Source organism: Physella acuta, unplaced genomic scaffold, assembly GCF_028476545.2.
Source record: "Physella acuta isolate Inbredline_101_S28 unplaced genomic scaffold, ASM2847654v3 ptg000443l, whole genome shotgun sequence".
In the NCBI taxonomy this organism is placed as follows: domain Eukaryota; kingdom Metazoa; phylum Mollusca; class Gastropoda; family Physidae; genus Physella; species Physella acuta.
Window position 1 is genome coordinate 3,465 of NW_026731962.1, and position 16,113 is coordinate 19,577.

Below are 16,113 nucleotides of genomic sequence, written 5' to 3' on the forward strand. Positions count from 1 at the left end.
AGGCCTACTCTAGTGGTACATAACGACTTAGTTGAAATATACAGGTTGAAAGTTATCGAAAGTATGGGCCAAATTAGAACATTTGACTATTATTTATTTCAAATTTAAACAAAATAAGAATAGTCGCGCATTAGATTTGTTTTTTTAATATTAATAACATGATCATGTTACTAGCTAGGTATTTCATTTGAAAATGCACGTTTCCGCGTGATGTAATTAATAACTGCTGAACTGCTTCAAAACAAATAAATCTTCATCCGGTGATGCGTTTTTACTGAATTAATGAATTATCCTTTTCAGAAGTGTTGTTTTCAATAATGTCAACGAGGAATTCAGATTCAAATTTATCATAGATCTAGGTGAAAATTAGATCTAGATCTAGCTATTTTTTTTTTGTAATTGAAAAACACAATTTGTACTAATTATGCCTTAGCCGATAAAGATTTTGAATTGAGAACACTTTTTACTTTTTTGCTTTAATTCTGAAACTAGTCACTAGATCTAGTTCTGTCTCAGCTGTCTGTAGTGCTAGCCTATTCTACTGCAACTCTTTTTTAGGCCTAGATCTAGATTGAGATTCTAGACTAGATCAAGAATCTTCTACTAGACCAGTGGTTTTAAACTTGTGTTCAATCAAACCACAAGGGTTTGGTGAGTCAGTCTTGCAGGGGTTCGGCTGAGTCACACCTGTCCCAGGCACTGCCCTGGCTCTTGTCTTATCTCCATGACTATGATTCACTACCCAATGATACTAGATTTCTCTAATAGAACTATAAAGAATCAAGAAGGGTATGGTCATTGTTCATATGAAACTGGTGGGGTTCAACTCTAGACTAATTGTTGTGAAAGTAAGCCTATAAAAAAAAAGTAAAGTTCCCTTTTCGAACCTGACAGCCCATCATTCATCATGGGTCAAGTGAAGTAGATCTAGAGTTCACCTGTTTCTGTGACCTCTGTTATAAAGGGATTGTGTGGTCAGGGCTATGCCCAGCCGCCTTCACTTTCTCAGGAACATTCTACTGACTTGAACCTGGATTAATACTCAAGACTTTCGGGCTAAGGATCCACTCAGTCCCCATTTTTTTTGTTCATTTTGTTCGCTTTGTGGTTGTAGACCTTTGCTTGATCAGCATTCCCTTTACAAATAAGTAATAAGGTTCATTTTATATACATCGCGATCACCACCTTAGGCCCTACAGCATAGTACATTTAAAAAATAAAGTAAGAAAAAAAATGAAAATTATATTATTAAAAATCATGAAGTATATAGGCCTACTAGATTCTAGATTAAAATTAATGCCACTTTGTCATGGTTCGCTGGCTTCTATTGTACAGAGGTACTCATTTTTCCTATTATCTAGGAAAAGATCAATTAAAAAGCTTTATTAAATTGACTTGCCCAATTAAATAACATTAATATTGGAAAATATTCGCATAATGACTGTCCATTGAAAGAAATAACATTTGCATATTAGCAATAAATATATCTAACCCAGTCGTAATGAACAGTGGGTTTTTTTTTTAGTTATTATTTTATAGTCTATAAAATAAAAAAGTGTCAACATTTGATTTCTTTTATCACTGACCGATAAATTCAATAATGAATGATCTTAGTAATATTTCTGTACCTAACTCATTATTGTTTAAAAAGATTTACTTACTAGTTTAAATATTGCTAATTTTTAAGTTTAGCCTTCATTTTCTAAAGCAAATTTCAAACAAATTTCTTGCATATAGTATAGGGCCTGTTGCTAGTTTGTTTTTTATTACATTAAAAAAGTTAAAAAGACCCGCCATTTTTACATACATGGTAAACATTTTAAAAAGTTCTTCTTAGTCACTTGAACTAATAAGAGAAATTGGCAGAACATATGTGTTCAGTTAGGACCCCATATTGTTGTTAGCCCACTAAGTTTATGTTATGAGAATATCTAAATTCAATGTTTTGTCGAATACACTTTAATATACAGACTATGATAAACTTCTTTTTTTAGTTTTATCTAAATAAACTTAATTGGGCTAAAAGTTTCAAAACTCACATTAGATCTATAAGCAAGTTATAACTTAATCAGACAAGTACCTTTTTGAATTTTAAATTCTAATCCTTTGGTCAAGATTATTTTTAGGGTCAGATTTATTTATACGTAGTAGATTAGATATTCAAGATTATTGGGGGGTAATTAGATATTTTATTTTCTGCTAAGAAATTCAGTTTTTTTTTTTGTAACAGTATTCCTGCTTAAATCTTACACATGACAGAATATAATCATGATAGTACACTAATAAAAATTTAAATATCTTGATATTTTATAATGTATAAAATCTATAAATTAACTATTTGATACTAACATAAAGAATCCTCTATAGACCTAGTGATCCAATGGGTAGATGAAGTAGAATTCATGTTTCTGGACTTTGGCATATGAAGGGAAGGTGTTGTCAGCACTTTACTTTCCCTGTCATGAGTTAGATACTGATTAAAGCTAGGTGGACTCAGGAACATTATACTAACTTGAACCCTGATTCGAACTTGAGACTTTCATGTTAGCATCCTAGCACTCTACCGCTTAGGCCATGTTGTCCCATTTGATACATGTTGACTGAAAAATTCTGGTCATTTTGTTTGTAAAAGAGAGTAACAAGTCAAGTCCCTTATTTTTAAAAATTGGTGAGCGTGGGGGTGCAGGCAAGAGACATATTCCAAAGCAATGCTAGAAAACTGGCAGCAGTTTGATGTCAAACCTGTTATTATCTTTTCAACTTGAGTAAAAATGTGTAGGCTGTCTTATTTAGTGTCATACCTCAGAAGCCAATTAAATAGGATAAGGTGCTGTAGAGCAAAGTAAATAAATGTAAACTTTCAGCAGGTAGCATTTAGTGTGATAGTATAAACAGACATCTTTTTATTGACTTTTTATTGTTGTCTAGATTTTTCATTTATTTGCTTATATTATTGATATCATCCACTAAAAGTGTTCAAGCCAATTATAGTAAGTTATTAAACAGTGAACTGTGTTTAATAATCTAGTTGTTATGGTGTTGCTTTGCTATAATAATCTAGTTGTTATGGTGTTGCTTCGCTATTCCAGATTCCACATCATTCGTCATGACAGAATCAGATGATCAGGACAATGATAGTTCAAACAACAAGCCGACCCACCTCTACTACTTTAATTAAAATTCTTCCCCATTAAACTTTATTCAAAGTGGTTGGCTTCAGGAGGCTCATCTGGCTTATGAACATTTTCACAATTAAATATACATTATATCACATTATTGGTCATCCGGAATGCTAACCATCAAATCACTGCATGACCGTGTTGCTCAGATATACTACACATATGGATTGTTTTGTGCTAGCCATCCATGGACAACTATTTTATCTGTCATCATCTCAGTCAGCATTACCTGGTAAGTCTTTGTATGATACACTAATCATGTATTTAAATTAAACTATTGTTGAGAGCAGATTATATTTATATTTTAATAGATAGATGTTTTAATAATATCAAATATTTTTAACAGCATTCCTTTACTGAGTAACCTACCTATTCCTGGGAAAACCTCCTTTGAGCACAGAACATCAAAATTAGGGTTTGCAGTTCCTGAAGGTGTTCGTTCAGCCAATTTTCAACCAGAAGGGTTTATTGATGAAAAGAAACCAAGATGGGTGAGTTTGTTGAATTGGTTAATTGACAACATACAGCTGTTTTGAAACAAAAGTAATGGCATGTTATTTTTACCAGTATTTCCACCTTAATCCAAACCATTTTTCCTTGTCCATAATAGTTACATAATTAGAAATAAAAACTGTATATTTCTACTCTGCAAGCCTCATAAATTTTCACATCTGTTGCAGTTATTCCTAATAACCAGTCATGCTTTCTTATTCTTAAAGGATATGTTTGATAAATAAAATATTCCTGTATTATTCTATCATCATACTGTCATTAAAATATCTTGGTTTTGACATTTAGCTTGTTGGGGAACCAGTGGCTTATGTACAGCAAGTGGTCATGAAATCTGCAGTATCACCTTGGCAGAAAAATCTTAAACCTTATGATGCCTTTAGAGCTCCTTTGGCATCAGCTTTCAAAATTGTTGAGGAGTTGGATAATTTTAAATATACTTCTGGGTAAGTGACATTTTTGTCTTTTTAACAACGGTTAAAACTGACTGGTTTTAAATAGAAAAAATTTATTTTTATTTTCTTTAGTGGCAAAGACCAGTCTTTAGCTGACAACTGCTATAGAGTCTCTGAGTCATTGAATGTTGGCGAACTGCAGAAATTGTTACCTCAGTATACCTGTTTTATTGTTTCACCTGCCAACTTCTGGCATCAGGATATTTTAAGGTATTTATTTTATGACAAAATCCAAAGTTATGACAGAACAACTTCACATTGTACCACACATAATTAGATCAAACCTAAAGAATTTTGAAAAGGAAAAACGTTTATATAGATATTTTCTTAGCAAACAACAGAAATGCCAATATCAATATAAATTTAATGTCTATTACAAAAACAGTTTTAAGAATGATGCAGATATTCTCGACGATGTCTACAAGAATTATGGACAAGTTGTTGGCAGCCAGACATCTATTAAAGGTACCCATACAAACATTTTTCTATTTCAGTTTTTATACAGAGTGGACATTGAGAACCTGTTTCCATTGATTTGCTCTTATAATATAATTTTGTTGCTATAAAATTGCAGATCTGCTGTTTGGCATACCTTGGTCACAGACTGGGATAACTAAATACCCAATCCGCAGCAGGCAGCGCATTATAACATATGCTGTCACAATCATCATGAAAAAATATGACTCACAGTAAGTTCACCAAGCCAGCAAGAGAACATTTAAAATCCTCCTTATGAATAACTGCATTTTCTCAGTTTACAAAATATCTTTTTATCAATAAAAACAAGTCAAAGAAAAATACTTCATTTATATCATTATAAAAGAAAGTGGTATTGATAAAACATATTATTGGAATTCTAAATCAAAGACATCGTTATTGCAATTTCTTTTCTCAAACACTAAGTACATATTTTAAGATTTTCTGCCAGATATTTAAACATACTGATTACTTAGGTTAAAATTTCTCTATCAGATTTGTCTCAGCCTTGACTGAAATGCTTGAGAGACGCCACCCAGACACCAGCCAAAATGTAAACAATTCAGAAGTTCAAGACATTGTGCATGTGTACTTTAAAGATGTTAATTACATTGTAGAGTACACGCCTCTGCTGGTGATCTACCTTGTCATGCTGTTGTACCTCTACTTTTCTGTGCGTAAGTATGGCTAAAATTACAGAGAATCATTCTCTTTCATTAAAATATTGAAGGGTATTGTATATGGTGATGTAAATGAGAAAAATGTAAAAGAAAATCATTAGTCATAAATTTTTAAGTAAAGCTCATAGACTTTATTATAAATGATATATTAGTATTTTTATAACATATTTAAAACAGATAATTTAGTAATTTGGATGTTTAGTTTTTTAAATTATTTAGTGTGCTCGAGGTACATACGTTTAAAATGTGATTTTGTGTTTAATTCTTCAGGTAAAATAGAGCTGGTAAAATCAAAGATTGGACTTGCTATAAGCGCTGTAGTTACTGTTCTAGCATCTCTGCTTATGTCTGTCAGTATTTGTACATTGTTTGGGATGACTCCAACACTTAATGGAGGGTAGGTTTGTTGCCATAATCACCTATATGTGACATATGTAGAAGCAGTCAATGTTATCTGTACATTCAATAAGAAATGTTTTATAATTGTTTTTTTTTTTTTTTGTTGGTTTCTTAATTGCTATTCTTTTTACAATTTTTAGTCAGTCATTGGTATTTCTTGCCAGTTTAAAAACATTTTAAAACTTCAGTATTCTATGACATAAATGGCCACCAGTAAAGTGAGATCAAACATAAGCCTGTGGCCATTAGTTTTAGAACTTTCATCGAGATCCATTGCTTTTAAGAATATTTTGTGTAACAGCTAACAACCCTAAACTTACTAAAAGAGCTTTTATATTCCACAGTGAGATCTTCCCCTACTTAGCTGTGATTGTTGGTGTGGAAAATGTTTTGGTCATCACAAAGTCTGTAGTCTCAACACCCGTCCATTTAGATGTCAAAATCAGGGTTGCTCAAGGTAAATATAAAACAACAGTTTTTGAGTGAAAGAATGTTCTCAGTCACTAGGCTGTTTTTTTTTTCTGATAGTTTTTGATGGTGTATTTTGAATTTTTATGTTATTGTTATATTGTAGGCCTTAGTAGAGAAGGATGGTCTATCACAAAGAACTTAGTGACTGAACTGGTCATTGTCTTAATTGGATTTTTTACCTTTGTCCCAGCCATACAGGTAATAGCTTGTGTTCATTATTTCATTTGCACATTTTTTTTTCCATAAGACTTTTAAGAAATGAACCTTTTTTTTCAGCTTGATCTATCTTTACTAAATTATTTCTCTTCAATTAATTGTTTGAAAATTATCTGCTTTATTACTATAGGAGTTTTGTGCTTTTGCACTAGTAGGACTTCTCTCTGATTTTTACTTACAAATGGCATTCTTTGCAACTGTTTTGTCTGTAGACATAAGAAGAATGGAGGTATGTATAGAAATCCATAATTTTCTTCTTTATTTTGTAATGTTATATTTTATTTTGATGTTAACTACAATATGGTTGCATCAACATATAAGTGTTATATATAAGTGCTATATATAGTGCCATGTTTTTTCCTCTAACAGCTTTCAGACCTACATAAACAGAGTGTTCAACAGGCTGTACAGGATGAGAGTAGTAATGCATTTAGCATACAACCTTTGGTCCTGTGCCCATTCGTCAGAGGAAAGGCTAGCTCCTCCCACAGAAGCCATTCATCTCCTCCCCCAGACCCGACACCTCCCATGTACAGTCCCATCGTCCAACCTAACCATGTGTCACCACCCCCATCACCAAACAGAAGTGTGTATGAAGGTCAGACTTTTTTCCATGCATCACCGCAATCAGATCGGCCAAAATATGAGATGCCTCGTAGAGTCAAGTTCTTTTATTTTTTAGCAAGATTTCGTATTGTTCAGAAGTTGATTATGGTAAGTAACTTTGTTTAAGAGGATTTCCATTTTTAAATCTAATTTTTTATTAAAAACAGTCTATAAATAACACTAATGGAAAAAATAAAATTTATTAACTTAATTTAAAGAATGATGTCTTAAATGTTTTAAGCATTATATATTTAAAACAGCCACATTTGCTTACTTTACCATTTATTTTTAGGTTTGTACGTTAGTCTGGATTCTTCTCATAATGTACAAGACTGGACTAGTGGATAAATTAACAGGAGATAATGTTAGCGATACACTTTCCCAGACTGCTACACCAAAACTTCCTGCTGAAGTCAGTTCAATGATGGAATCCTCCAGGTATGGTGATATTAGAGAAATTCTACTAAATAATCCATTAATATGTTTATTATTATCAAAACCTCAACGTCTATTATTTGATTTTTTGTTACTGATATATCCAATGTATTGTTTAACTATAAATTTTTTCTACAGAGATGAAGAGTTTGGAGACAGACCAGTAGAACATAAAAACTTGGAATTGTGGAGAACGCTTTCACATAAACATTGGCCAACATTGTTTCAATATTACAACATAAGCCTGAGTGGCAGGTAAACTTCTGGATTAGAGATTATTTTTGGTTTTAAATTATTTTATGCAGGTTTATATTAAATAGTGTTACTTAATTAATCCTATAAAACCCTTTACTATCCTCCCAATTTTATTTTTGTAAATGGCTTTCTTGCCAGGAATTGACCACACCTGAATCATAATAAAAATAGCTTTAGCCATTGCTTAAAATTTTGTTTTGATAAATACTGTTTGAAGTTAAAATCCAAGTGTTGCATTTTGTTTTTAATTTTATTTTTTACTGGTATATGTTTTGTTGCTATGTTACAGATATATCAGCATTTTGCCATCAATCCACTTATCTGAGGTAATAGACCCACTGAAAGCCATTCAAATGAGACATCCAAAAGAAACACACGCACTACCTATACCTAAACCCGCAGGTAAGCTCTTCAGATGTGCTAGTGTTGAAAAATTTTACCTGGCCATCAAGATTATCTAAGTAAAAAAATGTTTAGCTGAAAAAATTGAAAACTAGAACAATGAACATTGCAGTTAGAGAATCGATTGTCCTCATTAAGCCTTTACAGGACTAGACGATTTTTTTCTAAAGTTAGGAATTCAAAATTAAGGGAGTATAATTTGTGAAATGAAATTGAATTAATATGCCTCTGACATTGAATCAGGCTTTATTTTAAATGTAGCTATTGAAAAAGAAAAAAGCTCCAGTGCAGTGAATTTTTTTTTAGCATTTAAAATACATTTTTTATAAAAAATAATAATAGAAGTAATGTTTTATTTGCTTTTTTCTGGGATAAGGGTTATTTTTATTTATTACTCGTGTGCCCGTCCAGGTGCATTGCCGTGGGAATAGAAGAAAGTATGACGTAATGTTTTAAGAGGGTTTCATCATTGCTTTACTAATAATATATTCTTAGACTTGTGACCTTGTTTTCTAAAACTGAGTTATTTTTATGTAAACAATGTCTGCGCTTGGATCATATTTATCGGGGCACGGGTTTACCTACACTATCACATGAAAGCCTAATAATGTGGTAGAACACACTTTGGTGACCGCCTAGATGTCAGGGACGTAAAGGGGCCTTCTCTGGAGGCTCGATTACACTACTACAGGGAACACTGGGCGCCATATCATGAATTTTAATTATTTTGTTCACAGAAACCTTTTCTGGAGTATTTTCATCACTTTCCTAAAGCTTCATGACACTCGGATGAACGGTGTCGAACCACATCCGACATTTTTTATATATAGAGAGAAAAAAATCGAACCCTCCCGGGGCACAGCCCCTGCGAATTTGAAATTTATTTTCTCGCAGGAACCTTCCTGGAGTATTCTCAACAACTTCTCAACTTTTATTTTTTATATACAGTATTTATAGAAAAATCGCATCCTCCTGAGGCGCCACCCTTGTGAAATTAAAAGAGATTTTTTTTTGCAGAAACTTGAAACTTCCCCGGGAGTGTTCATATCAACTTTATAATTTACATACCGTATATAGAGAAGAATCGAATCGCGCTCTGCCAGGGTGCCACCCCTGCGAATTTGAAATTTTTTTTCTCAGATACCTCCTCAAGCGTATTCTCAACAGCTCCCCAAAGTTTCATGGCGATCGGGTGAAAGGTGTAGTAATGCATAAAAGACAAACACACACACACACAGACATACATTGCTTTTTATATATATATAGATAGATAGATAGATTAGTAAACTATAATGCTATTTATTTATCCTCATACATTATAAACTTAGACCAATTTTGTGTATAATGATTTTCATTTTATTTTTTTAACATAAATGGTTATTTAAAAAAAAATATGTAAGTGCCCTAGTTGAAAAATGCGTTGTCTTTTCGCCTGGCCATAGGGAAAGTAAAATAGTTTTGATGCCCCAGTCAGCAAAAGGTTAAATTCTTGTTGGCATATATTTCAGACTGGAATGATTCCCATCATTTGGACAACTTCCTCCCCAAGACGGACAAGGAGTTCATCATCACCATCTTCCTGTGTTGTCTCACTGTGGTTGTCATCACATATTTCATGGTTCACCTGTACCGGTGTATGTGCTCCAGGAACTATTCACGCTGGCGCCACTCCTGGAGCAGGTCAGGACGTAGACGGCCTAGAGCCTATGTCAAGCAGGTTAAAGAGTCTGTGCCGCTTGTGTTATCTGGTCATACACAGGTCAGATTTATTCATAGATTCAACATAGGTTATTCTGTTATCCTTGAACTGTCTTTTAGAGTATTAAATACTGCAGTTTTGGTTGTTGTATTGCTCTTTGTGTTTAAAGATCTGAAATAATTTTAATTGTGGATGTATAAAATTATTCCCTGTTTATTTCAGAATATTGAATGTCTGCTTGGTGACAATGGCCTTATTATCAGCTGCTGCTTGGGAGGTCATCTCAAAATATGGGATTCTAACTCAGGGGAATGTATTAATACAATCATTAGAAGAGGGTAAGTTTAAATTTTTAATACACTATTGGACTGAATAGACCTTTCTTTTCATTATGTAGAATTTGATATCACTTATATTTCTCTAGTACAGTATCAATATCAGAGTGTTCAACAGCTTATCATTAATAATTTTAATCCAGCATGGCACCAGTGAGTCGTAGAAGGCCTTGTGTGGGACGTAACATAGAAGACAGTGACGCAGATCTCTATGCTGAGTACCATGGCAGCAGGAGCTCGTCTGAGTTATCATTGGCTGAAGAGAGTGGTGGAGGAGATGGCATCAGGAGTAGGAGGGGTAATTCCTCCTGGTCAGATGTTAGAGGCCGGAGAGTGGGGTCAGCTAGGAAGTCAAACAGTCTGACTAGAAGTGACCTGAAACCTGATCTTGTGTCTACTATAAATACAGAGTTCACATCTATTGATCAGCGGAGACATCAGAGTACTCCCAATGGATATGACTTTAGGAGCTGGTTTGAAGGTAGTTTATTTTAAACCAGTTTTAGTGGGTTTGAACTGTTCATTATTGGTGATATTTTTTTTTAAATAAAAAAGCTCATCCATTAACCCTATACTGCTCAAGCAATCTTTCTTCCTGTTGGTTCAAATAAAATAATACATTTTATCTTTTTTATATTTTAAATATCTGTGTATTTCAATAGAATTGTTTTAAAAAGCATTATAGGGGAAAATAGTCTTAGTTTTAATAGATTATAAATAAAAATAATAACTAATCTAGAAAATGTAAAAATAAGATAAAAACACCTTTACTAATATTTTTTACAAACTTGATTCAAAGTGCTAAAATATTCACCATAGCCAATGGTCATTTATTTTTCTACTCTTCAGCTGAAGCATTTTAATTTCAATTTCTATATTGCCACAATTTCAAAATAACACTTTCTTAAAACTTAAAAATAATTGTAGAAAATGTATTTCTTGTTAATAATGTAAATAAAATTTAGTATTCTGCGATTGTATTCAAAATTTCCTAACCAGTGTGACTGTCACTATTATGCAGAAATTAATGTGTTATACGTTCCAGCACATCATACAGCATATGAAAAATCTGTGGTGCATTTGAGTGCATAAGACAGTAAAGGTTCAAGGTACAAGTTATAAAAGAATTTCATTTATGTTTTTTTTTTTTTGCTTTTTGTATAGGGCTGTATGAAGAACATCGCAGATATTTAGAAGCTGAAGGCCACACCTTACCAAGGAATCATAGTGCTGCAGAGCTTTCTTTAATGTCACCACTTGAAAGGAGTAGAAGTTTGAGCTGCGGTAAGACCCCTTCTATTTTATTTTAATCCACATCGTCAAAATTTATATTTACTTCTCAATTTTTAAAGCAGTGTATAAAGCTATTTAATAAAAACATTTCTTTATTTTAAAAGGAGAACAATCTACTTTAGACATCTCAGCCCTTGAGGATGACATGTTAAAAGAGCAAGCTTCTTCTGTATGGTGCATGGCTAGCATGCATGGTCTAATAGTCACAGGGTGTGGCAATGGACATATTGAAATGTGGGATGCTGAAACCGGTGAATTACGCTTTTACCATGGCACCAATGACATTGGTATAACAGGGCTTTGTGTGGTTGGCAACAGGTCAGTTTTCACTTAGTTTACTTTTGCTTATTTGGTTTCTTATGTAATAACATTAAAGTAAGCATGTTATCTGTTCAAACTTGACTTTCCATGAGGCAGGTTAAGTAGAATTCACATGTATCTGTGACCTCAGCATAGAAGGGATAGTGTGATCAGCATTATGTCTTGCTGCCTTAACATGGGTCAGGTACCCATCAGAGCTGGGTGGACTCAGGGATGTCTGATTTGAGCCTGGGATCCGTCTCAATGCTGTCAGGGTATCAACAGTGTGCTTTACCTAATGACCACACCATCCCATATTTTCTTATATATGACATTTTATATTTTTTCATATTTAGTTTCTTATAAGGTGAAAATTATGGAAATTATAAATATTTCTTTTGAATCTAATGATATAAAAAATGAAGCAAACTACACAAACACAAATGCTCATTTCTGTCGGTATGTATATCTTGTGCTTTGGCATTAATAAAGATTGTTGTCCATTATACAATACCCAACTGCCTTTTCTCTCATGACATGATCCCATATTTTTTCTAGGATTGTTGCAGCCAAGCTTGATGGGACGTTAGACTTCTTGGAGATTGAAACATTCCATAATCCAATCATGACACCTTCACCAGTGCCTCTAAATTCACCTCGTCAAAATAGAGGTACTAATTAAGTTAACGGAAGTCTGAATGTTATTGTGTCTATTTTTTTAAAATAGAGCTATAGGTTTTACTAAAGCACTTTGAGAATTTTTACTCAACAAATGGTTTAGTTTTGTAAGACGTATGTTAAATGTAGAACTGAGACTGTAAGAAGTAAAAGGCTTGTTTTTTGTTTTTTTAAATAAATGTTTTTATTAGCTACATACTTGTTAGTAGGCCTTTCAAGAAATTATATATGCATACACATTTTTGAGCTTAATAAAAAAAAACTGCCATTTTTCTTATTCTGATCAAAGTAAAAGAATTGCAATCTGTAGACTAGTTTCGAATGTGATATCACTGATCAGAGGATAAAACAAAAAAGAATTGTCATAATGGAAATGCAGCTTTTAGATAATATAAAAAGGGGGGGAAATAAGTGAATACTTATTCTAATCATAGATATATTTGTAGGTCATTCACGAAGCAGTAGCACTGGTGTTGAAAATCTCACATCATATAACGAGGTCATTAGGTGTGCAGGTGTAACGACATGTCGAGCGCATCAATTACCTATCAATGTGATCCAGTGTGCAGGAGGTAGGATAGTCACTGCCAGTCAGGACCACACTTTGAAGGTCAGTGGGTTTTTCTTTATTTATTTCTTACATTCAGTAAATCAGATGCTGTTTAAAAAAATACACACTAAAAATGTTGTAAACCAAATGATTACATTTTAATTTTCTAATTATTCTAAAAAAGACTAAAATGACCCATCAGAAATCTATATTAACATCAGTTTCATTTATTTACAAATATTGTTTTTTAACCTGATATAGTATATTTCAGTGTTGACAATTGTAACTATTACTGTTACAGGTGTTTAGACTGGACAATGCCCTGTGTCTGTACACCTTGCATGGCCATGAAGCCAGTGTCACAGCCTTGTGTTTAGACCAGGTTGCTCCTTTTGCTGCTGTCAGTGGGTCCTTAGATGGCACCATCCGCATGTGGGACCCCCTGACAGGGACCTGCATACACAAGTTTACCTGGCATAAAGCTACTGTCACCACCATCTCCACCTCACCCTTGTACATCGTCAGTGTGGGGATGGATGATAGGATGTGCGTCTGGGATAGAACCAAATCCTCATTGCTTCATAAAATTGACTTGGTAAATAATATGAAGAAAGCATTAATTATTGTAAATTTCTAATTAGTTGAATATGATAATGGAATTATGTATTTCTTAGGTTAGATTAACTGGAAATATAGCTTTTTATGAAATTTCTGTTTTTTTTTTGTTAGCTTTTTGTGATGTTTTTTTGTTTTATTGATTGTTTTAGCCTCATATCAGTTCCTGATTTCTTTATTGTTTATTTATCACAGGACTCAGGGGGTATTGGAAGTGCAGCTTTGATGTGCAGAAATCGGATGGTCACTGGAGGACAGGTATTACAATCATTAACTTCATCAGAATAAACTTTTTATGTAGAAACTTCAATTGTGAAAGATCAAACATTTAAGTATTAACATTATAAATTCACCTTTTTAGGGCAGCATCTCATTGTGGGACATTCCGCGAGGATCTCTGATAAGGAAAGTGGTGTTTGCTGATAGTGAGCTGCGGGCCTTTGTCAACCATGTTGTAGCTGTTGCCAATAATGGGGTTGTGTGCGACCAGGGACAGGACCTGAAGGTTGTTTTCTTCCCTACAATTTTGGAGAAAGCCGAATGATGCTGGAACTCTGGAACTTGCATCTATGGACTCACCCAGACACCTGAACACTCAAAGTGTCTATGACTTAAAATACTGGTTTGAATTAAATTATGGTAGTTTGAAGGTTTGCTAATTGTTGTTAATGTTATATCAAAGAATTGCTTTAACACCATACTGATTCCATCTTTCATTATTTGTATGTCAAAGAACTTGGGCATTACAATTTTACCAAGATAGAATTAATTACTTCTATTGAAACTCTGCAAGATGTTCACTCATCAAGCATGTTGTTATTTAAGTTCGTTAACTCTTGGCCAAATGTTTTGATATGGAATACTAAACCTTTCAGTGTGGTGTTTTGAACATAGCTGTATTTTATTAATTTGGAATAATGTATTTACTTAGAATCTTATTTTTCACTCAATTGATCTAACCATCTAACAATTATACCTGGGTTTAGTAATTTCAATCAGTGATATATTTGTATAAACAATTAAACACTAGTTTATTAAGCATGCATTATTTTTATATGATAATTCATAATTGAAGCAGAAATTTTTAGTATATTTTGCATTCTGCATTTAGGCTTGCAATGCATATCATTGTCAATGATTTATGGAATTTGTTGAAATAAGAAAATGTCATAAAATCTAATATCCAATTTTGTTGTAAACCTTACTAACCTTATTTTTATATTAACTAAAACTTAACTAATAATCTATGTGGTCAGTATTAATTTCAGTTATAATTTTGCAATGTTTAAAATTATGTATACCCTGTAAATATTGTATTGCAGGTTTGATTTTTTTTTACAATTGCCTTAAAATTTAAAATATTTACAATATGCTTAAATGAATTTAAAGTGTAGCATCATCATTGACAAACTGCACTTTAAGAACAAATGCTTGTTTCAATGTTACAAATGTGCTAAAATATTTATTAAAACATGCAAAGTTATATTTATTGCAATTTTTGTATGATGTGATTGAATATTTTTACTATTTTTTACAGATCTTAGTTTAATTCTGAAAAATATGTAAAAATTTATTGTGTATAATTAGTGAAAAAGTAAAACTATCCTTATTTTTAATACAATCAAAAAAGTTAACATTCATGATTTTTTTTTTTTTAAAGTGATTTGTCAATAGCAATTTTCAACAAAAAAGTTGTTTTTAAATGTTGTTTCAAACCATTCCTGTTACTTTTTGTTAAATTAGTCCTGCTAGCTTTGTTTGTCATAATATTTATATATATTTTTAAGATTGATGTTATATTCTTTGCTTTCATGTGATTTGTATGCACTAGTAATGCAATTGTGTATTCATTTGTTGGTGACAAAACTGCACTCTCATTTTGTTTACAGAAATTTGTTTTATTTAGATTCAAATATTTTGGCCCATATTGGCTGTAAATGGTTGCAGAAGATTAAAGGTGCTGTTAAGATGAATGAGTAGAAAGTGAGAAGTGCTTAACCTATCTGTACTGTGTGTTCTCTAGATTATGTTATTGACATTTGATAAATTTGTGTTTTAAATGCAACAATGATCTCAGATGTAGATTTGTCCAGTTTTTTGTGTGCAATTGGATCACATTTGACCAAAAGTCATACCAGTTAGTTTTTATTTCATCACTTTTGGTACATCTTAGCACATTCATTTAAATGTCATGTTAACATTGTTTTTAAACAGTGATTTTCAACCTTATGGTAGCTGGCCTTCCTTAATAAAAGTTTATAATGAAGCTTATTATGGCTTATGAGGCTTTCATATTGTTAGAGCTAACACATTTTGTGATTTGTTTAAAAAAATAGAGCTACATCTTATCAGGTATAAATAGCGTGTTTATCTGTTCTAAGCTTTCAAGGATTTTCACACACAGCTTTCACTTATCTTGTACTTTCAAATCATCTTTTTAAGCTGCTTTATTTAAGTTGTGAATTTATATCATTTGGTACAGCATTTTTATGATAAAGATTTTTTAAATCTGTAAATAAAGAACCAAAAATTATTTGATTTCTGAATTTTATTTTATG

At 32.5% G+C, this 16,113-nt stretch overlaps 1 protein-coding gene across 1 annotated transcript; it reads left to right on the forward strand.

The window, feature by feature from the left end:
- The first annotated feature begins 279 nt into the window (after positions 1-279).
- On the forward strand, positions 280-16,093 carry LOC131943143 (sterol regulatory element-binding protein cleavage-activating protein). The gene is made up of 26 exons (XM_059303148.1): positions 280-359; positions 3,090-3,411; positions 3,526-3,670; positions 3,978-4,135; positions 4,217-4,354; positions 4,530-4,609; positions 4,719-4,833; positions 5,117-5,298; positions 5,572-5,698; positions 6,045-6,157; positions 6,275-6,369; positions 6,518-6,616; positions 6,757-7,101; positions 7,286-7,431; positions 7,567-7,683; positions 7,973-8,085; positions 9,594-9,844; positions 10,007-10,122; positions 10,263-10,600; positions 11,284-11,403; positions 11,517-11,730; positions 12,271-12,383; positions 12,837-13,000; positions 13,242-13,535; positions 13,751-13,813; positions 13,917-16,093. Exons 2-26 carry the CDS (start codon positions 3,290-3,292, stop codon positions 14,097-14,099), a joined length of 3,951 nt encoding a protein of 1,316 aa, XP_059159131.1. The 5' UTR covers positions 280-359; positions 3,090-3,289; the 3' UTR covers positions 14,100-16,093.
- The last annotated feature ends 20 nt before the right edge of the window (positions 16,094-16,113 follow it).